Consider the following 25,745-nt stretch of genomic DNA (forward strand, 5'->3'; position numbering starts at 1 on the left):
TTCTACAAAATAATCTTTTACCCTACTAGAGCCCACTCTTTTTTCAGCCAGCTGAGCTAACAGGCCCTAGCTCCCACATTACCAACTCCAAATAATAACCAAACTAATGAGAAAACTTGGCAAAGCTGCTAATTATTAATAAATGAATTAAAAAAACCAAAGAAAACATAGGAAGATAAAAGGTACTCTTCAGTTGCAGGCCCCACATACCCCCAACAATGTTGGACCCACCAACCTAGAGCACCCATGAACCATGCCATAGTCCCAGGCGTCCTCTCTATAAATGGAGGCGTCCCCCCACAACATCCGGCTCAACTCAAGTCTCCGCACTTGCAACCTCGCCCCGCCCTCTCGCTACCGCTACGTCTACGCACACCCACCTACCCAAATAACTACCTCCACCTCGTCGCCGAGAACCACCAGCCTTCCCTAACCCCCACCACCGCACGCGTAAGGCGATGGCAGTGGAGGCCATGGCGGAGAAGGTCGCCGGCGCCGCCGGAGGAGTGGCCCCGGACAGCAGCGTCGGCGCTGGCGGCGAGAGGCTGTCCTCCCGGTTCCGCCGGATCTGCGTCTACTGCGGCAGCGCCAAGGGCCGCAAGGCGAGCTACCAGGACGCCGCCGTGGAGCTCGGCCAGGAGCTGGTACGTTATCAAATCAACCCTCCCCCTTTCCACGCGTCAAAACCCCCCTGAAAATCAAATCTGATGTGGGTCTCCCTGCTGGATTAAAATTTTGCTCCAAGCAAAAAGTAGCCGTCTTCCTTCTCGCCGTCCCATCTCCCTAGCCCCACGCATCATGTTCCCGTTCTTGTGTGGCGGCGAGTTCTTCGGGAGATGGCACGGCACGAGCCTCTGCCGCGTCTGCTGCTGCTGAGCTGTAGCGCGTCGTGGTGCACAGCGCACTGCATGGATCACGCCTCGCATGCATGATCATGCCATGTACATGTACATGTGGCATGGCAATTGGCACACACAGGCACAGCTAAGCCATGGCCGCTCGATCACGCCTCACTCGCAGCACGGCACGGATAAGTACTGGTCCCAAAAGTTTCGTTTGCCATTTCTGCTCTTGCGGTTGGGTCATGGTCATGGATGACAATGATGGTTGTGACCTCGCTTGCTTCCCAGAAAGAACAATGTTTCTTGTTTGCTGCTTCTTCTACTTCCGTATTTTCCACATATATTTAAAAAAAGGAGAAGAAATCCGACATTTTGGTCTGTCCTTGATTCGTCTTGTCTTTGTGTTAATTGCAGGTGGAGAGGGGCATCGACCTGGTCTACGGAGGAGGCTCCATTGGCCTCATGGGCCTCGTCTCCCACGCAGTTCATGATGGAGGACGCCATGTGATTGGGTGAGTTCATCTATCTCTTTCTCTCTAGTCTCTAGTCGTTTGCGTGCCAGCAGGTGCTCCTCTAGCAAGGCTCTTCTTTGATGAGTGCTCCTTCTGTGGCTGTGCGTGCATGCTTCCTGCGCCTTCTTTGTATCAAAATGGCAGCCTTTGCTTTCTCTCTGATCACCACAGGGGAGCAGTGGCCACTGGGGTAGGCCGTAGGCGATTGAGTCCTTGGCCATATCATCTCTCAGTGGGGGGCATTTTGAATGCCTCTGGGTTCCATTCACGGAAGTGGAACCACCTTTTGGGCTCGCTTCCGAAAGGCTCCTATCCTGCATGCTCAAAACCAGCCCTTGCCTCTCGGAGTGCTACCACTGCTTCCCCTTCGTTGCTCTAATTATTGTCTAGTGCTCATTCGGTCCATCTCTCTCTACGCACAGACACACTCACACACACACACACTGTAGCTATCTATCTGTGCATTGCCAGTTTCTTGCCATGGAAAAGAAAGCTGTGGCCTTACTGTTTGACTGCTTTATGCTAAAATCTGACGAGTCTTTCTGTTTGCCCTTCTCTTTTCTCCTGCAGGGTCATCCCCAAGTCCTTGATGCCCAGAGAGGTGAGCCATCCATCCACTCCTGGAAACCCCCTACTACTCCATTTGCTTGATGCTTCTAGTGCTAGTACCATTAATTCGCCCTCCATTTTGCTAGCCACTTCAATTCGCTGTGCCTTGTGTTTCGTGGGGAGGCACGGCGCATTTATGCTCCTCACATGAATCTAATGCGCCTTTCCAACGGCAATGAGTACATGGATTTATGATCGCTACCTAGAGTGCATAGCAGCATGCGCTTGCCTTTCCTTGCATTGGAACTTTACCGGATATGCAACTAGTAATAACCTAAAAAAAAGTTAGTTCCTAGCCTCAGAATACAAGTGTGTCATGGTTATTGACAATAATGCATTACGTGGAACTGGTCTCTGTCTTGATTTTTTACTAGTATATGGAGTATGTGATGAGCTCATGTAGTACGCACACAGCTTTGCGTGTTATGCTAGCATGCTTCACATCAACAACTTCTTTACAGTTTACACACATCCTTCTCAGGGCATTTTTTGCACTGCTAGTTTCAGTACAGGTTTTCAATCACTGCTGCTGGTTAACAGTCTAGTTACTGCTTAAATTCTCAGGTCACTGGAGAGCCTGTTGGGGAAGTTAGAGCCGTCTCCGGCATGCATGAGAGGAAGGCCGAGATGGTTCGGTTCTCTGATGCTTTTATCGCTTTGCCTGGTACGACAATTTTCAGCTAGTACTACCAAGATCTCCTGTTAATTGTTGCCTGCAAAATTCTGAAACTCTTATGTGTTGCGCCACAGGTGGCTACGGCACATTGGATGAGCTGCTCGAGGTCCTCACCTGGGCCCAACTAGGAATCCACAAGAAGCCGGTAAGGACCGATTTCGATTCCTTGTAGCTTGAGAACCATCATGTCAAATAGCCCTTTTGCTAATAATTAGGCAATAATAATAATTTAAATATCATGTGTGCTGCCTGCATGTTTCCGAATCCTTCTCTTGTCTCAGTTGCAGCTATCTAAGAAATTAGTTTATCACAAAGTCGTTTAGAACCACTGCGATCTTGCGCTAACATCTTGCCCTTGATTGTGGCTGGCCTGGTGGTGCCCCCATCCCATGTGATTGTCTAGAAGCTTTCGCCATCCAGAGGCAAATCATTGATCAATAGTTTAAGCAGCCTACCATCTCAGAATGTTACATAGTCGATCTGGGGAGCATGCGATCTGCAATCTCCGTTGTTAATACCCTGTGCTAGTAAGATAAGAGTTTAAATCTTTCTGAAATATTGAAACACAGCTAACAGAATGATGTCCGAAGGATCCTGTACGAGTCAGATTTACATTGAAAAAGGAACGTATTGTTGGCATCCATGGTAGACTATTGAGCCACGAATCAGGAGCTGTAGAGAGGTGGACGGGTTGAATAATCGAATTATTTAAATGTTAGTCCAGTTCGATTCATCATATCTATCGCTATTATTTGTGCCTGATGGGCCCTACCAAATGTTGGACTGTCATCTAGGATTCGTGGCCCTCCGTGGAATGGATCCATTCGAGTATTATTTTCCGAATAAAATCTGTTTGTGAATCTTAATGCTAGGTGTTCCCCCTTTTGCTATTATCAGTATACAAATTAGTACTAGTACTACTAGCTAGTGGTTAACGACTCGTCTCTTGAATATTTTGACCAGATCGGGCTCCTGAACGTTGATGGGTTCTACAACTTCTTCCTGTCGTTCATAGACATGGCCGTCAGCGAGGGGTTCATCAAGGAGGATGCCCGGCGCCTCGTCATCTCAGCCCCTACCGCCAAGGAGCTAGTTCTGAAGCTCGAGGTAAATGAAGTTTCTGAGTTGGATCTTCCCACTACATTACATTGCTACACTCAAATTTACCTATTGAAGACTGTCAAGAACGCAAATTCATCAAGTAATATGAATTTTGCAGGAGTATGTCCCGGAGTATGAGGTCGGGTTGGTGTGGGAGGATCCGAGCCAGATCCCGCATGGCTTCACGCCGGAGCTGGAGTCCGGCATTGCGACGTCCTGACCGGTTCCGGATTCTAACCAGCCGCAGAAGCCGAATTCATCCTGGAAGCGTTTGTCAACCAGGCCAACTAAGTAGTAAGTAGTAGCAACATCTAACTGAAAACCACCAAAAAAAAAGAAGGAAGAAGAAGAAGAAGATCCAACCGGTGTGCTGGTCCCTGTCAATGGTTTGCTTTTGTCACTGCCAGTGCCATGACGGTGTTAGCATTAATCAGGAGTGCGCTTAATTTGGTGATGGTGTTCTTTTGGTCGTAGCTTAATTAGCTAGAGCTTGTTCTGGTCTAGCCTAGAAGGAAGGAATTGGATGATGTATAAATGTGTTATGTAGCAGCAGCAGATGTGTCTCCCTCCGTGTTGGTTAGTATTAGTATCAATCAAGAATGAAAAAATTTGTCTCCCTCTGCGTTTGCACGTGTGGATGTTTCCTGGGTACGTGCGGTGTGATACGGCGTACTGTTTCGTCTCAACGAACTGTACGCGGCAGCGTTTGTTGGTCGTGGCCGCGCTTTTGGAAAGCAGAGCGGGGTTGTCGCCGTCGCATCGCACGAGCACGCACGCACGTCGGCGACGTGACCTGTCCCTCCCGGGAAAGGGAGCACTGAGGCCGTGCCGGGATCGTGTGTCGGCAAAGGGACAAGGGAGACACCGGTGGGCCTCGCCGACGGCGACCAAAGTGGCGCCCTGGAGTGAGCCATCGTCTTCCTTCCCCTGCCGCGGATGTCTGTCACGCGCGCACGCACACATGCTTTCGGTTGGCAAGCCGTTTTCTACCAAAGCTGAGCTTGACGTCGGGAATCCATGACCGGCTTAGAGCATCTTCATCCCTCCCTGGTTGATTTTATAGGGCGTGTTTCGTATACTGGCCTCCCCTGGCTAGCATCGGGGCCGCATTTTTTTACGCTATTTGTTTTATTGGTTACCTCGCGTTGTTGCACAACATGGTTCTTAAAGCATCTCGGGCCAGACCAGGGAGGAACGCCCGAATCGACCGTTTCCAGCGAGCTACCCTCGTCTCCGCAAAAAAAAAAGACAATGCCGCGTTCCCGCAGAGCCACCGAGGGGAGATGGCACGAGTTCGAGGGGAAGGACGAAAAATCGGCGGGATGAATTCGGTCACCGCCCTCAAAATTTTGCCACCATTTATAGGGGCTGCTCTCTCACCGCCAATTTCAAATCTCCCATTCCCCCCATTTCGAGCTCATCCACCCTTCAAGATCTAGCGACATGGCCAGCTCGTCCTCACCCGCAAGGTCGACGAGGCTGGCGGCGGTGACTGGCCACGGCTTGCCATCTTATTCCTCTGCGTCGATCACTCTAGTTGTTGTAAGCTTCTGGAAACTCTGACCTTCTGTTAGAACTTGTAGGTACACAGGGAGATCTGAGAGCCTCCATTGTAGGCCACTCCCATCGCCTGTCGTGGTTGGATCTGACTCTAGCACGAGAACGGTTGTCGTGGTTTGATCTGACTCTAGCATGGGGACGGTTGTGCTGCATGCTTCTGCGACATGGTCTCCTTCTTCCCCGACCTCGGTGCAGCGTGTGGATCCTCTGACTGTAAGTAGACTCTTTCTTTTCTGGTTGTAGCTTATGGTGGTTCATTGATGTGCAAATGCTTACGAATGTGAATGTGGTAGTTCATTGATGTGCAAATGCTTACGAATGTGAATGTGGTAGTTCATTGGTGTGCAAATGCTTACGAATGTGAATGTGATAGTTCATTGATGTGCAAATGCTTACGGATGTGAATGTGGCAGTTTATTGATGTGCTAATGCTTAGCTATGTTCGTCTAGTACTTGTCATGTAGGCGATCATACCACTAGGCTTCCCTGATCTTTCTACGCCATCTGTCAATGCTTATGATCCCCTGTTTGCACACAAACGTGCCATGGTTTGGCAACCAAAGATGTCCTAGTTTGTGCTGAACCGCTTGGCTGAGCTCGTTCATACATGCGCCTACTTTAACCTGGAATTCAAAGAGACACAAATGACGAAAGTTGTTGATGATGTTATTGCATTCAGTGGCACACATCTGAGCACTCTTCAGGTCTACAACCACATCGAAAAGTGGAGGACCAAGTGAAGCGTCATAAGCAAGATCAAATCCGATCACACTCTCTAGTGGAGCGAACATGGTTGCTGCCTCTATCTTGGTGATGAAGAGATGTTGCAAGAGTACCTAAAGGTAATAAGCTTCATGAAGTTCCTTTCTTGATCTTACAGTAGGTCATCGCCATTCGCCCTTACACTTGTTCCTTGTGAATTGCAGCGTTACCCGAGGCATCATGAGTACATCAACAACCCGATCATGAACTATGCTTAGATGAAGACAATCGTCATGCCCCGATTTGTCTGCAAGGACCAGCTGTACCAACCTCACTTGCTGGTCAGGGCACTCAACTTCATTGCAGACAACAAATTAGAAGAGTATGCCGAGTACCTTCAACTGCAGGCATCGGAGAGGACACATAGCTTAGGACCTAGCTACACAAGCAGTTTCTGCTTAGTGCTTCTGCTTCTGCTTCCTTCGTCATCATCCTCTCGATGATGGTCATGATCTGCTGATTTTTTGGAGGTGCTCTGGTATCCCTCCATTAGCTAGGACTTGCTTCATCCTAATCCCCGGTCAATAATGATGAACTTGTTCGAGATGGTATATACTAACCCCTCGTGTGATGAACCTGTGATGCATCACAAAGTATAGTTGCTTTACTCGTGATGCATCGCCCAATAGGGTAACTACTTGTTGTGTATTACGGGCACCTTTTGATGAATTGAATGTTGCCAAATACTCCCTCTGTCCCAGTTCGCAAGGCAAAGTTTTCAAATATCTTGGCCCAAGGTGAATTCTCATTGGCTCTAAATTTTCACACACAACATGCAAAAACTGAAACCTTTTCACATGCATGGAGTACTAGTGCGCGGTGGTTTCACATGCATGGAGTACTAGTGCGTGGTGGGAGATGAAAAAAGAAGTGTTTGCATGCAAAAATGAATTAGTTTACTCTCACATTAAATGCAAAATGTGCCTAGGAGGTGAGGGATTTTGGGACAAATATTTTTTGGGAATTTGCCTTGCGAACTGGGACGGAGGGAGTATGTTTTTATTCAGTTAGCACTACTTGATAACCTCACCACTCAAATGGAAGGGGTTACCACATCACGCTCATGTCTGCATCCAAACAAGGTATGCGTTGCACCACCAGGGCAGAAAGGCGTCTTGCAGACACCCAAACAATGGGGGAGTCTTCCCTCTCTGATGCAGAAAATGCCTTCGCGGGCAACCAAATGACACAGATTGTATGGCACGTGGCCCGTTTGCAACACGCAGGGACTCCAATCTCCCTGCGCCCAGCATACCCAAATTGAGCCCAGGTGACCAAACACGCCCACGCTATTGGACCGAAACATGGCCTGTACAGACACGACATCCTAGCCCACATCATGACTTTCGTTGTGGGGTTCCAACCCGACAAGCGAAGCTCCTATTTAAGGCGGATGCGAGGTGTGGTGACCCTGCATACCACTGCATGTTGTATTATGCCAGTCGTTGACATAACATGTGCGAAGTACCAATCCGCAAATATTACATCCCTCGGAGTAGTACAACAGAACATAGTTGGTCCATAACTCATTCATTTATTATTACAAACCATATATACATATCCTCACAGAGTTCCTCCTGGGTCTAGAGAGGAATACTCCTGGGTTCCAGGTGAACCCGACTTAGCTTACAATATAAAAGTCTTAGCAGGTCATACATTTATTCTACTCGAGCAGCGAAGTACTAGAGTGTTCGCACTGCTCGGTTACTACCACTATTCTACTATCCTAAGCTTGCTCTCCTTCGGAACCTTCCCCGGATCTATAGACTATAAGGTAGTCCACTCCCTCTACACCTCCGGAGAGGTCTGGCTCTTCATAGCAGATCCCATCTGCTCCTTCTTGGTCGTCGGTGTCCTCCTCAAGACGATTCAGGCAATCTAAGCAGGGGATTATAAGAGGTATGAGTACGAGCGTACTCAGCAAGTTCATAATAGGAAAGAGGTGTTTAATGCACTAGCTACGGTATTAGACCAGAAAGTCTAACACCAATGCATGTTTTTATAATCATTTCTTCAAAAGGTTGCTTTTATTCAGAAGAACTATGTCCGTCAGCCTTCACCGGTTGACTAGAACTTCATGGAGTTCCTTTCCGGCCACATTCGTAGTTCCATATCCCGGAACAGGGAGTGACAGGTCATAGTTCTTTACACTCTGCAGAGGTGTGTTGCTTTACCCATAAGAGAACTTAACCTTGGTGCCAACCGGGCAGCTTTCCCGTCCACACTTCCTTGGTGTGAGGCCCGGTATAAGGTCCTAGTCAATAATGCATTCCCCCGCGACCTCGCACACCCACCCTTTGTTGCAATTCCGACCTTGGGTCCTCGCCGGTCTATATCACTTGGATATCTTCCGACCTCAACAACTACCAGGTTCCACGACCTGATACCTTCGCCGGTCGTTGCAACCCATCATAGACCGCATTACCGTGGGGGCTGAGGGCTCCCCAACCACTCCGCTTGTCCTTCTCTAGATCAAGTGACTATGGTAAGCGCATCCGTTGATGAACGAGAGGATAGAACACACTTGACTACCCCGTCCCATTCCAGATCTTATGGTTAACACGGGTATTACGGCACAAGAATCACTGAACGACATTTGTTGTTAATCCTAGATGGATATAAACCCTTGCAATGGAACTTCCACCAAACTCATACCATGGTTCCATTGCCCACCACTTAGTCATATTCATAATTATGAAAATAGCAATTTTACTTTTTATGCAAGAGTGATAAGCATAGTACTTTGCAAGTAATTTGGTAGAAATACTCAAATGACATGTGCAAGCGATGAACTTGCCTGGCAACTGCGATGTAGTGCAGTTGGATGTTTTGGATTGACCCTGATCCTCTGTTTCTGAAAGAAGCATCATTGTCCGATAAGGGCAATGGTTAAAGAAGCAATTATGCATGCTTTCGGCTTTTAGGGTTTGTTTCCCCCTTCCCGGTGCTTTATTATTTCATGTAGGAGGTGTTTACTAAGAATAATTTAGGGATACTCTTTTTAAGGTAAAATACTACCTTGGAATGTTGCCAAGGTGTTTTTAAAGTCCAAAAGATGTCATGGACTTATTTTCATCATTAGAAATATGAGGTGTGATTTTTAATGATTATAATATTCATTAAATTATGACTTTATTTCATTTTTCTCAAAAAATTCCATTTCATATTTTATTATGATAGAGAATTTTATGCTGAGTGGTTTTCATATTTTTATTTATTTTTTAGCGCTATATTTATTTTCTATAATTCCTAGAGAGATTTAATTAAATGGCCAATTTTGAAAAGTCAAAAATGCCCCTGGGGCCCCACCTGTCAGGTGGACGAACTGGTTAGGTTGGACCAACCCACTGGGCTCGGTCCAACCGACCCAGTCGCGCCCGTAGACGCTGACTCTCCATAACCCTAGCTCTCCACGTGCTCTATGGCGATCCGTCGTCGCCTCCGCCATCGCCGCTTTATCCTGGCCGCCTCCGGCCACCTCCGGCGACGAGATGGGTCGCGGATGAACCGCCGTTCGACGGTGCACCTTACGGTCCGCGTCATTCTGCGATTCGCCGCCGCCTATGTTCGCCCCCAACCTCTCTGCGACACGGCCGCACGGATCCGCGGAGATCCGTCGCTCGCCGGCGCCCCTGGTCGTTGAGGTGCTGCTGCGCCCTCGCCGTGGTGTTGCTGGAGCCGCTGCGCTCGGCGACGCCTGGCTTGGCAGCGGCTTGGCGGTGCCATGGCCGGTCTGTGCCGCCGCGCCGCCACGGGTACGCTGTGGTGCTCTGCTCCAGGTACGCCTCCCCTTCTCTTCTCTTCTTCCCCTCCTTCTAGCTGAGCTGCGGCTGCTTCTCCTCATGGAGATGCCATGCTGTGTTGTTGCGTTGGCTTGCTGGCTGCTGCTGCTGTGCTCTCTGCTACTGACGTGCGTGTGCTGCTGCTGTGCGTGTGCTGCTGCTGTGAGCTGGCTGCTGCTATTGCGCTACTGGCCCTAACCTATGCCATGTTGTTCTTCTTCTCCCTCGAAATTATTCATGTGTGCTGGCTCTATGTGTTGCTATGGCTCATGAGCATTATGTGATGCTCCTGCCATGCTAGACTATTCCTGTTACTGCTAATGGTGCTATGCCTTTGCTGTGTAATGATTTAATTGTCCCTGGCTTGATTTCTGTGATGAATCCTTGCATTTCTGCAAGTGCCAGTGCCTCTATGTGATGCCCATTGAGTTGTAATTCATGGGAATGCTCTATTGAGTATGATTGTTGGCTAGACAGCTCCATCTCTTGTTAGTGTGCTTCTGCATACAATTATACTGCATCTATTTGATTATCTGTGTTACAATGATTGATTAACTGTGGCTTTGGATGATTCTGTGATCATCAAGACCTCCTGTTGGTTCATGTATATGCATGAGTTCAATTCTTATGCTGCTGTTAATGCTAGGCTTGGCTCTAGCATGCTCTTGCATGCTCTGCCACACCCTGGTGATCATATGATCACCAGTTGCTTGATACTTGGCTATTGGCTAGGCTTGATACCTCTCTGGTCTCCTCCTTGCATCTGTGTGGTGCTCAAGCCTGTGCTGGTGCATGCTCTTGCTTGCTCCAGCACCTGCTGATGCTTGTAGTGATCCATTGGATCATGTGCAAGACCCTGGTGCATGGTTTGCTTAAGTGTTTCATTTATCTGTGTAGTCCTGATTTATTAAATGGATAAATGATGTGAACTGCTTAGCAGTGATGATCATATAGATTGATTTAATGGGCTAGAGGGATGCCAACCACTGGTTGGGTACCCTAGCTCCTGCTGAACCCTATTGGGTGATGATGTGGTGCTTCAGTAGGCTTTTCTGTGTGGCTAGGTAGCTGTTGTGACCCTATCAGACTTGGTCTGCTGGAAATGGTTGCTCCTACCTCTAGTGGATGTTTCTATGCAATATTCCTGGTAGTCTTCCATGGGCTGCTAGGTTATTTTATTTTGAAATCATAGCGGACAGATAAATGTCCAATATTCTGATGGCTTAGCTAGTTGTAGGTGCTTGGTGAATCTGGATGGTTAGATAGGATAAATCCATGGTGGATTCCTTTGGTTATGTCACTGTATTGACATAACCATTGTTCCCTTGGTGATTTCCTTCTAGCTAGGTCACTTGTTTGCTAGTACCAAATGGTTTGGCAGCCAAATGATGATACAAACAGGATTTCTACCCTTCCTTGCTGATGACCCACAAGTATAGGGGATCGCAACAGTCTTCGAGGGAAGTAAAACCCAATTTATTGATTCGACACAAGGGGAGCCAAAGAATATTTGTAAGCTTTAACAGCGGAGTTGTCAATTCAGCTGTACCTGGAAACAGACTTGCTCGCAAAAGTTTATCAGTAGCAACAGTTTTATAGCAGTAGCAGTGGTGAAATATCAGCAGCAGTGTAACAAAGACAGCAGTAGTGATTATAGTAAACAACAGGATTAAAATACTGTAGGCACAGGGATGGATGACGGGCGTTGCATGGATGAGAGAAACTCATGCAACAATCAAAATAGGGCATTTGCAGATAGTAATAAAACAGTATCCAAGTACTAATCAATCAATAGGCATGTGTTCCATATTTAGTCGTACGTGCTCGCAATGAGAAACTTGCACAACATCTTTTGTCCTACCAGTACGGTGGCAGCCGGGCCTCTAGGGAATCTACTCGGAAATTAAGGTACTCCTTTTAATAGAGCACCGGAGCAAAGCATTAACACTCCGTGAACACATGTGATCCTCATATCATCGCCTTCCCCTTCGGTTGTCCCAATTTCTGTCACTTTGGGGCCTCGGGTTCCGGACAACAATACGTGTATACAACTTGCAGGTAAGATCATAAAACAATGAATATCATCATGAAACAATAACATGTTCAGATCTGAGATCATGGCACTCGGGCCCTAGTGACAAGCATTAAGCATAACAAGTTGCAACAATATCATAAAAGTACCAATTACGGACACTAGGCACTATGCCCTAACAATCTTATGCTATTACATGACCAATCTCATCCAATCCCTACTATCCCCTTCAGCCTACAGCGGGGGAATTACTCACACATGGATGGGGGAAACATGGCTGGTCGATGGAGAGGCGTCGGTGGTGATGATGGCGATGATCTCCTCCAATTCCCCGTCCCGGCGGAGTGCCAGAACGGAGTTTCTGGTCCCGAGACGGAGTTTCGCGACGGTGACGGCGTACAGGATGGTTTCTGGCGACTTCAACTTCTCGTCTCGCATTTTTAGATCGAAACCCTTAAGTAGTCCAGAGGGTGGCGTCAGAGGCTGGCCGAGGTGGCCACACAGTAGGGCGGCGCGCCCCCCATACAGGCCGCGCCGGGCTAGTGTCTGGGGGGCCTGGGCCTCCCCCAGGCCTGCCCTTCTGGCTCCGTGAATCTTATGGAAAAATAAGCCCTTCGACATAAATTCCGGGGATTTTCCTGAAAGTTGAATTTCTGCACAAAAACGAGACACCAGGGCAATTCTGCTGAAAACAACGTTAGTCCGTGTTAGTTGTATCCAAAATACACAAATTAGAGGCAAAACAATAGCAAAAGTGTTCGGGAAAGTAGATACGTTTTGGACGTATCAACTCCCCCAAGCTTAGCTTATTGCTTGTCCTCAAGCAATTCAGTTAACAACTGAGTGCGATAAAATAACTTTCACGAACACATTTGTTCATATGATGTAAATATTCTCATGATATGGCAAATACTTAAGCAATTCATAATAAGATACATGCAAATAAAATCATCTAACAGCTATGTCAATCATGGAAAAGGTACCAACAAATTAACAATAAGCATCATGAATCATGTCTATCAGCAGGATCGCAATGTTCATAAAAGGATATGATAAAGTGGTATCTCGCTTGCCCGTATTTGTACAGCAAAACATAAATGCTCGGGCACCTTTGAAGTTCATGGAAAGATTGGAAGTAGAGATTATCAAAGATAAAAGCATCAAAGTTATACCACAGTTAATCACATTTTGGGACAAGCATATTATACTAAGAATGACAGTTGTGCTCTCAAGAAGGTGCTCAAAGAAAGGATGAAGACTCAATGTAAAAGTAAAAGATTGACCCTTCGCAGAGGGAAGCAGGGATTAACATGTGCTAGAGCTTTTCATTTGTAGAACTGGAGTAAAAATTATTTTGAGAGGTGTTTGTTGTTGTCAACGAATGATAGTGGGTACTCTAACTACCTCGTCAACCAGACTTTCAAGAGCGGCTCCCATGAAGGACGTTATCTCTACCAACAAGGTAAATCATCCCTCTTCTCTTTTGTTTACACACGTACTTTAGTTTTATTATGGATGACACTCCCCCCAACCTTTGCTTACACAAGCCATGGCTAACCGAATCCTCGGGTGCCTTCCATCAATCACATACCATGGAGGAGTGTCTATTTGCAATTTTAAGTTGCTTACTGATAAATCAGGGCAAAACATGTGAAGAGAATTATTAATGAAAGTTGATTAATTGGGGCTGGGAACCCCGTTGCCAGCTCTTTTTGCAAAATTATTGGATAAGCGGATGTGCCACTAGTCCATTATGAAAGTCTGTCAAGAGTAAATGACAAGATTGAAAGATAAACACCACATATTTCCTCATGAGCTATAAAACATCGACACAAATTGAGAAGCATTTTGAAGGTTTAAAGGTAGCACATGAGAATTTACTTGGAATGGTTTGAAATGCCATGCATAGGTATTTATGGTGGACGATCCGGAATAACTTGGTTTTACGGGGTTTGGAAGCACGAGCAGCGTACCCGCTCAGTACAAGTGAAGGCTAGCAATAGGCGGGAAGCGACAATCAAGAGAGCAAGTAACTCGTCATAATCATGCTTGCGACAAAATAAATTAATAGAGGCATAAAAGTGATACAAGAACTCTGAGGTAAAGTAAATCATCGAGGCTTAATTGACTTTTTGTTCAGTCGTATGCATGCGTGAGCATGTGCCAAGTTGATTCAAGTGAATTATTCAGAGGAGGATACCACAATGTCATATCTATCTATGAATAAAACAATGCAAGCAAATATTTATGATATGCTACTTATATTAATAAATTGGAGCTAAGCATGAGAGATCATGAACTACTAGACTTTCTTAAATGACATATACCTCACATGAACCAACTAAGCATGCTCACAAGGATGAGTATATGTACAAAAATGAAAACAAATAGAGTTCATACCAGCCTCTCACCACAGTCGAATTGTCGTAGATCGTCATTATTGCCTTTTCACTTGTGTAGCTTGAATAATATGAAATGAAAACCAAGCTCCAACCACCGAAGACCACTGAACTTCATAATGAACTTTACAAAACCAAAGAAGAACAACAAATATTTTTGGTGTTTTCGAATTGGAAACAAGAACAAAAGGAAACAAGCAAACAAAGTAAAATCTTTTTGGATTTTCTTATAGCAAACCAACGATAGCAAATAAAGCAAAATAAAAGCAAGAAACCAAAATAAACAAATGGTAAAGAGAAACAACAGAAATATTTTTGGTCTTTTTGTGTTTTAGGAAAGAAACAAAGCAAAAACAAGAGAATGAAAACTGAAAGAGTCACATAAACACAAAGCAGCAGAAATTCGTCAAACTTGACAGCACTACAGTAATCGATTTTTAAGAAATTCTTCCGCTGCTCATCTCGAAAAGTGTTCAACTAATGAAAGTTAGATAACAGCCTGGGGAACATGCACAAAACTTGGCTTCGCAAAATAACGTTCTGGCTGTTTTTGAGAATTTTTTTGGTATCAGTCCAGAATCTGTTTTCAATCAGCACTTCCCAAATATCATCTCCCTCTTATTAGAAAACCACTTTAAGAAGCTAAACAAGTATGTACAAGTATCTAGCAACTATAATATGCAAAGAATGAGTGATGCCGGTATACCTCCCCCCAAGCTTAGGCTTTTGGCCTAAGTGGAGATCAATCCCATGGTGCCCATGAAGTAGCACCTCCGTAGTACGACGAAGATGGATCCTGTTCCGGGTATGTGTCCGGAAGAAGCACCGGGATACGTGATGGTGTAGTCTTGGGAGGGCTCGGCGTCCTCGGAGTCATGCTCGCTGGTGGAAGCCATGTATCTTCAGCCGCTCATCCACCTCCTCCTTAGAGCGCGACCATGGTTTCCTCGTGAATATCGAACAAATCCGGCTGCGGCAAAGGGATTTCCCTCTCTTCCCCGTCAGCAAACAACATTCTATAGACAATATTATCCAAACTAGAGTCGGTTGTAACAAATTGATGACTCTTCATAGCAGCAATATCAAGCCTTATAGGAGTTAATTTCACGTCAGTAGGGTCAAGAGGAAGATCTAGATATGCTAGCATGCGTGAGGCAATAATTCCTCCAAAAATAGGCCCCTTGTTAGACAGACGGAGAGCAACAAGAGCACCAAGATGATAATGTGTCTCTCCAGTAAGTGCAGCAACTAAGAAAGCAAGATGATAACTAGAAATATTGCTAGTGTTCTCCCTACCAAGAATGCTAGTAGCAAGATAATAAGCGAAATATTTAATGGCAGGGAGTTGAATGTTTCTTATCTTGCCGCGCTGAATGGTGCGACAATCATCATTGGTGACTCCTCGATAGAGCTCCAGACAAATCCTTGGGATTGCTCTCGATCTTCTTTGTTGTACCTACGAGGGCAATATCCAATGCGAGTACAAAAATCCTTCAACTTCATAGTGATAGGATTACCATAGATCCTGAATGCAACTGATGGTTGATAGTGCTTGTTGATGAACTGAAAGCTCTCAACAAAGATTTTAGTAAGCATGTAGTATTGATCCCTCTCGTCCTCCATATAGGCGGTTAAGCCCACATTACCGACGAGGACCAAGAAATCATCCAACAACCCTGCATTACTCAAAAAGTTATAACATGGAAAAGATGAAGCGTTAGGGACTCCATTGTCCTCTTCGGCTTCGAAGCTCGGTGCGATGACATCCTCATTATAGGACCGTCTAATCCGAGTGGATGACCTTGAGGGCCTCCCGTGCTTGTCGTCTCTCTTTCAAACACTTCTCCAAAGTTATAGTTATCCATCTTCCTTTTCTGAAATTTTTCAACAAACATTATAAAATTTGATTTGGTGATATATAATTGAGGGAAACTACTATAGGAACATGGTAGAGTACTAAACATGCATCAAAACTAGTTTTTACCACTTAGAACAAGCATGCAAGTTCACTAAACATGTTTCCTACAGCAGCAAAATATTCAAGATATACTCAACCAAACGAAATTCTATTTGGATAATCGAAGGAGTCACATACCGGAGAGCAAATGTGCCAAATTTCAGATAGAAATCTGGGCTGAGCAAAGAGATCGAGAAATCTTGAGCTCTTAAGCAGAAACACGAGTGAGAGAAAGTGAGTACGAGTTTTTTCGGGAGAGAGAGTGAGATGGGAGGAAAAGATGAAGTAGTGGGGCAAGGAGGGGCCCACACAACAGGGTGGCGCGCCCCCCTTGCTGGCCGCGCCGGCTGGTGGGGTGCCACCCTGGGGTGCCCCACTGGTCATCCCCAGGTGCTCCCAGGTGCCTCTTCGAAAAATAAGACCAACGGTATAATTTTTGTGAATTTTTGAAAACTTTGAAAAATGCACATTTCTGGGTATTAAATTTATTATTACTGGGCAGAAAAAGATTTTTGAAATCTCTAATTAACTAAAGAACTTTGCAAAACAAAAGTTCTACAGCAAGTAAAACAAGTGGAGGAAGAAAGAAATGTTGTTTAGCTCTTCTATGCATATAAAATGTACTTGTTAACAAGGTTGATCAAGTCTTGCCACCAAATAAATTTTACATGACATAAGAAGAAATAAACCTCAAATCAATCATGTTACCTTGTATTGAATTGATATGGATCCAATCATAATACTTTGATATCCTTGCTTAGGCTCATATATAGGACAATCAATAGTTCCCACTTTGATAGTTCTCACATTAGAAATTGTATTAACTCCACATACTTTATCAATCCTCTTGGGAAAATAAACGGTATGCTCCTTGTCATCGACATTGAAAGTAACTTTTCCTTTATTGCAATCAATAACAGCACATGCGGTGTTAAGTCCCAAGAATAATAGACATATTATCATCTTCAGGCATTTCCAACACAACAAAATCAGTTAATATTAAGCAATTAGTAGTAACTTGAACATGAACATCCTCACATATACCAACAGGAATAGCAGTAGATTTATCAGCCATTTGCAAAGATATATCAGTTGGTATCAACTTATCTAAATAAAGTCTCTTGTAAAGAGAAAAAGGCATAACACTAACACCTGCTCCCAAATCACATAGAGCAGTTCTAACATAATTATTCTTAATAGAACAAGGAATAGTCGGTATACCTGGGTCGCCAAGCTTCTTTGGAACTTTGCCATTGAAAGAGTAATTAGCAAGCATAGTGGAAATCTCCTCATTAGGAATTTTCCTTTTGTTAGAGACAATATCTTTCATATACTTTGAATAAGGAGGCAATTTAATAGCATCAGTCAAAGAGATTTGCAAGAATAAAGGTTTCATCCAATCACAAAATTTGTTATAGTGTTCTTCTTCCTTTGATTTTAGTTTCTTAGCAGGAAAAGGCATTTGCTTTTGAACCCAAGGTTCTCTTTCATTATCATGTTTCTTAGCAATAAAATCTTCTTTAGTATACTTTTTATTTTTAGCATGCTTTTCAAGTTCTTCTTCAACTTCTTCTTTATCGAAGCATCATTCTTATCGTTATCTTTATCATGTTCATTACCACTTTCGGTTTCAGACATCGAAATAGAAATACTATTAGGATCACTAACAGGCTCAGAGGATTCTACAACATGTTTATGTTTCTTTTTTTCTTAGAAGGAGCACTAGTTTCAGTTCGTTGAGAATCTTGTTCAACTCTTTTGGGATGCCCCTCGGGATATAGAGGATCCTGAGTAGAAACACCGCCTCTAGTTGTTACTTCATAAGCATGTTTTTCTTTAGAACTATTTTTTAACAAGTCATTTTGCACTTTAGTAAGTTGATCAATTTGAGTTTGAACCATTTGAAAATGTTTAACAAGCATCTTAACATCATTGGAGGTTCTCTCCACAATACCATGCAATTCACTAATAGCTCGAGAATTTTCCATTAAATGATTCTCTACTCTCATATTAAAATTATTTTTCTTAACAATATAATTATCAAACTCATCTAAGCATTGAGCAGGAGGTTTTGAATACGGAATATCTTCCCTAGTAAAGCGTTCAAGAGAGTGTACCTCAATCATGGATGAAGGGGGAGTTATCTTGCATAGATCTTCTATGGGAGGTAAATTCTTCACATCTTCGGATTTAATACCCTTCTCTTTAAGAGATTTCTTGGCTTCCCTCATATCTTCATCATTTAATTTAATCATACCCCTCTTCTTCAATATTGGTGTCGGGGTTGGTTCAGGTGTAGACCAATCATCGTGATTCCGGCCTATTCTAGCCAATAATTCTTCAGCGTTGTCTGGAGTTCTTTTCCTGAAAACACAACCAGCACAACTATCCAGGTATGCCCTACACTCAATGATTAATCCACTATAAAATATATCAAGTAAGTCATGCTTTTCCAAATCATGTTCGAGGCCGAGCTCTAATAAGAGAGCAAAATCTCGCCCAAGCCTCGGGCAATTTCTCTCCATCTTCCTGGTCAAAATTATAAATTCTCTCGCAAAGCAATATGTTGAGCACTAGCAGGAAAGTATTTCCGAAAGAAAACATCAAGCAAACCTTTTGGACTATCAATAGAATCAGGTGGCAAACTATTATACCAAGTTTTAGCATCATCCTTTAATGAGAAAGGAAAAATTTTAGCAACGAAATAAGTATGCTTCTTAACATCATCAGAAAACAAGCTACTCGCAGTAGACAGACTCAATCATGTGTTCTACACAGCACTTTCTTTTTCAGTACCACAAAAAGGTGTTTTCTCAATAATAGATATATGAGATAAATCAAGAGAAAAATCATAATCCTTATCCTTAATGTTTATAGGAGATGTGGCAAATTTAGGATCAGGAGACAATTTATATCTAACAACACGTTGTGCAAGAAGCTTTTTAATATTACTTGCATCAGTAGTAGCATTGCATTTATCAATAAAATCATCATCAAGTTCTACATAATCTTCATCAAGATCATCACTAGAGTATTCAGACTCGTGTGAATTAACAGGTGTAGCAGCATTTTCATTAGGAGTTTCAGTACTTTCAATTTGTCTAGACCTAGCAATTGTAGCATCTAGAAAAGATCCTAACGAACCATCATTATCAAGCACATCAGAAGCATCATCAAAATTATAAGAGGAATTTTCAGATCTAGCAGAAGTACCAGCATGTGAAGCTTGTGGTGGTGAAACAAGTTTATCTATCACGAGATGGTGAATCAAGAGCAGCAGAGGTACTCAGAGTTGTACCTTTTCTTGTAGTGGATGGTAATGTGGCGACTTTAGTATCGCGAGGTTTACCCATGATGGAGAATTTGCAGCGAACAATATCAATCCAAGTGAACTTGCAAATAAAGTTATGCTCCCCGGCAACGGCGCCAGAAAATAGTCTTGATGACCCACAAGTATAGGGGGTCGCAACAGTCTTCGAGGGAAGTAAAACCCAATTTATTGATTCGACACAAGGGGAGCCAAAGAATATTTGTAAGCCTTAACAGCTGAGTTGTCAATTCAGCTGCACCTGGAAACAGACTTGCTCGCAAAAGTTTATCAGTAGCAACAGTTTTATAGCAGTAGCAGTGGTGAAATATCAGCAACAGTGTAACAAAGACAATAGTAGTGATTATAGTAAACATCAGGATTAAAATACTGTAGGCACAGGGATGGATGACGGGCGTTGCATGGATGAGAGAAACTCATGTAACAATCAAAGTAGGGCATTTGCAGATAGTAATAAAACAGTATCCAAGTACTAATCAATCAATAGGCATGTGTTCCATATGTAGTCGTACGTGCTCGCAATGAGAAACTTGCACAACATCTTTTGTCCTACTAGCCGGTGGCAGCCGGGCCTCTAGGGAATCTATCGGAAATTAAGGTACTCCTTTTAATAGAGCACCGGAGCAAAGCATTAACACTCCGTGAACACATGTGATCCTCACATCATCGCCTTCCCCTTCGGTTGTCCCAATTTCTGTCACTTTGGGGCCTCGGGTTCCGGACAACAATATGTGTATACAACTTGCAGGTAAGATCATAAAACAATGAATATCATCATGAAACAATAACATGTTCAGATCTGAGATCATGGCACTCGGGCCCTAGTGACAAGCATTAAGCATAACAAGTTGCAACAATATCATAAAAGTACCAATTACGGACACTAGGCACTATGCCCTAACAATCTTATGCTATTACATGACCAATCTCATCCAATCCCTACCATCCCCTTCAGCCTACAGCGGGGGAATTACTCACACACATGGATGGGGGAAACATGGCTGGTCGATGGAGAGGCGTCGGTGGTGATGATGGCGATGATCTCCTCCAATTCCCCATCCCGGCGGAGTGCCAGAACGGAGTTTCTGGTCCCGAGACGGAGTTTCGCGACGATGGCGGCGTACTAGATGGTTTCTGGCGACTTCGACTTCTCGTCTCACGTTTTTAGATCGAAACCCTTAAGTAGTCCAGAGGGGGGCGTCAGAGGCTGGCCGAGGCAGCCACACAGTAGGGCGGCGCGCCCCCCATACAGGCCGCGCCGGCCTAGTGTCTGCAGGGGCCTGGACTCCCCCGAGCCTGCCCTTCCGGCTCCGTGAATCTTCTCGGAAAAATAAGCCATTCGACATAAATTCCGGGGATTTTCCTGAAAGTTGAATTTCTGCACAAAAACGAGACACCAGGGCAATTCTGCCGAAAACAGCGTTAGTCCGTGTTAGTTGTATCCAAAATACACAAATTAGAGGCAAAACAATAGCAAAAGTGTTCGGGAAAGTAGATACGTTTTGGACGTATCACTTGCTTATGTGATGCATGTGTATGCTTATTGATGAGCAAAACATGTGTTTGCTCATGCTCATTTGTGTATACCTCACTCCAGCTCCTAGATTATTTGCTGATGTAGAGGATTTGCTTCTGGTTGGTGTGTGAAGCTTGCCCTGCTCCTCCTGCTGGCTTGTGATGCTTCTCCTTGTGACTTGCTCAACAGCACAGTTCCTGTTGGAACTGTTCTAGATGGTTTGATGGTTCTGGATGGATTGAAGGGCTTTAGTGTTCTTCCTGTTCTACGGCTCTGGCTGTTCTTACCCTTGGAGATCCCGTCGATGGATTTCTAGGGTTTGGCTGTGAAAAGTTTATATACTGCCTTCCCCTTGCTCCTATGGTCGACAACACTACATTTCCTGGGTGCTTCACCCCTGGCTGTGTGTGTGTGGAGAGCATGCAGGTAGCCTGGTGAGCTGCATGTGTGCTCTCAGGTTGAAACTTGGGCCCTTTGGCCTTGTTCCCTCGGCAGACTTGGTATTATCCACCAAATTCCATTTTATTTGACTATCTTGCCAAGTGGCTTTGCCACTTGGCCGAACCTTTCCTTTTGTTTCTTGTCTTTGATTGCAAGGATGCTTTGGATGATCCAAGTGAAGATCATTCAAGTATTAATCAAGCAATTCATGAAGATTTACTTGTCTAGTTTAGAATTCTGTTAATACTTGTATTCCTTTTATTTTCCTTTTTCATTTATTCAATTCTGTAATGTGTTGTAATATTATAATTCAATTTTGGATATTGTAAATGACTTTGTAATATGTGTGTTAATCAATAAAGCTCAAGGTTTTCTCTAATGAGCTTGAATTATATAATCCATTGTTTTATATTCTTATTTATTCAATTGTTTATTGAATTATCCATATTTGAATTATAATATTCATGATTGATGTTTGAATTTGAAATTCAAACATATCTTGTCTGAATTCAATCATGCAACTTAAGTTGAGAAAGGAATTGTTCCCCCTCTCTTCTCGAAAACCCTAATTGAGTTTAGTTAGGTCCAAGTTTATCGCACTCTCGAAACCCTAATCCTATGTGGTGTCGAGAGAGAAACTTGTCCCCATTTGATGCAGTTTTTTTATAAAAGCGCGAAATTTCCCTAGATTTTACGATGCAATGCACATCCCTTTCTAAAATCTACCCCTCGATCGCCTCTAAACCTGGGATATTACACGAGGGTTCAGATTTCTCTCACATCGTGATGAAGCACTGCATGTTTCCTCTTTTCATTGATCTTGGGAGGACTATCGAGTTCCGGAAGACTACGCAAGTGTATTCAAAATGGACGCCATGCATGCAGTTTGCCGGAGTGGATGGTGTTTCGGTCGTGCAACCATGTTTTATTCTGACCATTTGGTTTCAGACGAGGCATTGTGAAGCTCTGTGTTCTGTTGCCATCATGGTACATGTCTTTGTGCCACGGTGAAATTGGACACGCACAATTTCATGATAGCCGAGAACCGAGGATTAGCAATGGAGGTTTGATCATGGTGGTGCGGAGATTTTGGCTTGGTGATTCATAACTTGGAGCAACGGAATTGGCAAGTGGGGGCGACAATACAAGAGGAATTCAATGTCTAAACTTGCATGCTGAAAATCCAAGGTCTTGCCTTAATTGGTTGGGCCTCACAATGACCTTGTTGAAGGCATTGTTTTGTGATGCAGACTTTCTCCGGGGTGAAAACCTATGGTCATTGATCAGGGCGATGATGACACTTGTGCACTGTTTCCTTCTTGAAGGCGTCACTTTTGTAGTTGATGGATTTCTGGTGCTATTGATGGCGTGTATTTCACACGTTCGTTGGGAACCCCAAGAGGAAGGTATGATGCGCACAGCAGCAAGTTTTCCCTCAGAAAGAAACCAAGGTTTATCGAACCGGGAGGAGCCAAGAAGCACGTTGAAGGTTGATGGCGGCGGGATGTAGTGCGGCGCAACACGAGGGATTCCGGCGCCAACGTGGAACCTGCACAACACAACCAAAGTACTTTGCCCCAACGAAACAAGTGAGGTTGTCAATCTCACCGGCTTGCTGTAGCAAAGGATTAACCGTATTGTGTGGAAGATGATTGTTTGCAGAGAAAACGAGTAAAAACAAGTATTGCAGCAGATTTGTATTTCAGTATTAAAGAATGGACCGGGGTCCACGGTTCACTAGAGGTGTCTCTCCCATAAGATAAAAGCATGTTGGGTGAACAAATTACAGTCGGGCAATTGACAAATAGAGAGGGCATAACAATGCACATACATGTCATGATAAGTATAGTGAGATTTAATTGGGCATTACGACAAAGTACATAGACCGCCATCCAACTGCATCTATGCCTAAAAAGTCCACCTTCAGGTTATCGTCCGAACCCCTCCGGTATTAAGTTGCAAAGCAACAGACAATTGCATTAAGTATGGTGCGTAATGTAATCAACAACTACGTCCTCGGACATAGCGCCAATGTTTTATCCCTAGTGGCAACAGCACAACACAACCTTAGAACTTTCCGTCACTTGTCCCAGGTGTCAATGCAGGCATGAACCCACTATCGAGCATAAATACTCCCTCTTGGAGTTAAGAGCAAAAACTTGGCCAGAGCCTCTACTAATAACGGAGAGCATGCAAGATCATAAACAACACATATGTAATAACTTGATAATTAACATAACATGGTATTCTCTATCCATCGGATCCCGACAAACACAACATAGAGTATTACGGATAGATGATCTTGATCATGTTAGGCAGCTCACAAGATCCAACAATGAAGCACAATGAGGAGAAGACAACCATCTAGCTACCGCTATGGACCCATAGTCCAGGGGTGAACTACTCACTCATCACTCCGGAGGCGACCATGGCGGTGTAGAGTCCTCCGGGAGATGAATCCCCTCTCCGGCAGGGTGCCGGAGGAGATCTCCGTAATCCCCCGAGATGGGATTGGCGGCGGCGCGTCTCGGTAAGGTTTTCCGTATCGTGGTTTTTTCGCATCAGGGGTTTCGCGATGGAGGCTTTAAGTAGGCGGAAGGGCGGAGTCGGAGGGCTGACGAGGGGCCCACACCATAGGGCGGCGCGGGCCCCCCTTGGCCGCGCCGCCTTGTGGTCTGGCCACCTCGTGGCCCCACTTCGTATGCTCTTCGGTCTTCTGGAAGGTTCGTGGCAAAATAGGCCCCTGGGTCTTGATTTCGTCCAATTCCGAGAATATTTCGTTACTAGGATTTCGAAACCAAAAATAGCAGAAAACAACGAATCGGCACTTCGGCATCTTGTTAATAGGTTAGTTCCAGAAAATGCACGAATATGACATAAAGTGTGCATAAAACATGTAGGTATCATCAATAATATGGCATAGAACATAAGAAATTATCGATACGTCGGAGACGTATCACTATTTTGGTGGTGTTTGGTCCGCTGTTACAAGGAACTGGTCACTGTAGCGAACTTTCCTTTTGTATAATTCTTTTTTGGAATGTGTGCATATGTATTGTTACTAGGGCACTAGTTGTTGCATATGCTGGCTGTAATTGGTATCTTCGCGATATTAATATATTCTCTTTATATAAAAAAAATACCTGGTGCGGTCCAACCAAAAGCCACAAATTCCAAGAATGGATGACGATTACCAAAGGAGATGAAGCCCAAGAACCTGGCGTTTGACACAAAAACTAGCCCATACAAGGGAATCCTAACAAGTAACTGGCCTCCTTTATAAGGACCAGGAGGGATCGACGGGAAGGGGGATACACAATCTAGTGAGAGCACCATAGCCATCACGACGACCTTGTAACCCTAATCATCATCTATCAAGAACATACAAGCATCACATAGAGTTTTTTCCACCCGGGGCTTGAATCTGGGTAAATCGTGTCCCTTATGTTGTTTGTACATTGAGGAATCCACCAACGCGTCTTCTTCCTAAAACACAAGTCCATAATCCATGGGCATTGTCGTGGTACGCCCACATCACCACCTGTTCCACCTGCGGTATCGATCATGCCGCCCAATTTCGCTCATGGCGGTCGGATTAATTCGGCGAGCAGACGTGCCAGCGTGGCGTGCTCCCCACGTGGAATGGCATTCTTCTGTTCGTGCATGACGACGAGATGAGGCCGTCAGCGGTGGCGTACGTGATCCTACCGGTAGCACGCATGCCTCCTCCACGCCCGCCGATCGAGCTCAACACAAGCAACGATAAGGAGGAGAACGTCGCCGTGCGGGAGGCGCGCCAGCTCGGCATGGCTTGCCGCAACTCCCTCACGATGATCATCATCGATGTGTGGGAGAAGGTCAAGCGCCGCTGTGACGCCGCTGAGGAGGAGGGGCGCAACGTGCGGTTGGCGAAGCGGACGTCCATCCGGTCGGAGATGGCGCGACGGCGCTTTGTTGTCGTCGACTACTCCGATGACGAGACCGACCTCTCTAACAAGGACATCGACGACGAGGACCATAAGTAGAATGTTGGGTTAGGTATGAATAGATGCTAGTAACATTTGGTGCATCGTCATGCCTTTCCGAGGGGCTCCTCAGGGAATATGATGTTAGAGCATCTCCAGTCGCGTCCCCCAAAGCGTCCCCCAAAGGGATTTGGGGCGCGCCGGACAGAAAATGCGTTCCAGCCGCGTCCCTCAAAGCCCATTTTTGTACGGCGCGCCCCGAT

The 25,745-nt window shown here is 44.8% G+C and overlaps 1 protein-coding gene across 1 annotated transcript; it reads left to right on the forward strand.

The window, feature by feature from the left end:
- Positions 1–335: 335 nt before the first annotated feature.
- Positions 336–4,358, forward strand: LOC124666067 (cytokinin riboside 5'-monophosphate phosphoribohydrolase LOG-like). Its single transcript, XM_047203412.1, has 7 exons — positions 336–644; positions 1,257–1,354; positions 1,925–1,955; positions 2,528–2,627; positions 2,714–2,784; positions 3,603–3,746; positions 3,859–4,358. The coding sequence occupies exons 1-7, from the start codon at positions 459–461 to the stop codon at positions 3,958–3,960; spliced, it is 732 nt and encodes a 243-aa protein (XP_047059368.1). The 5' UTR covers positions 336–458; the 3' UTR covers positions 3,961–4,358.
- The last annotated feature ends 21,387 nt before the right edge of the window (positions 4,359–25,745 follow it).

This window comes from Lolium rigidum, chromosome 6, assembly GCF_022539505.1.
Source record: "Lolium rigidum isolate FL_2022 chromosome 6, APGP_CSIRO_Lrig_0.1, whole genome shotgun sequence".
NCBI lineage: Eukaryota > Viridiplantae > Streptophyta > Magnoliopsida > Poales > Poaceae > Lolium > Lolium rigidum.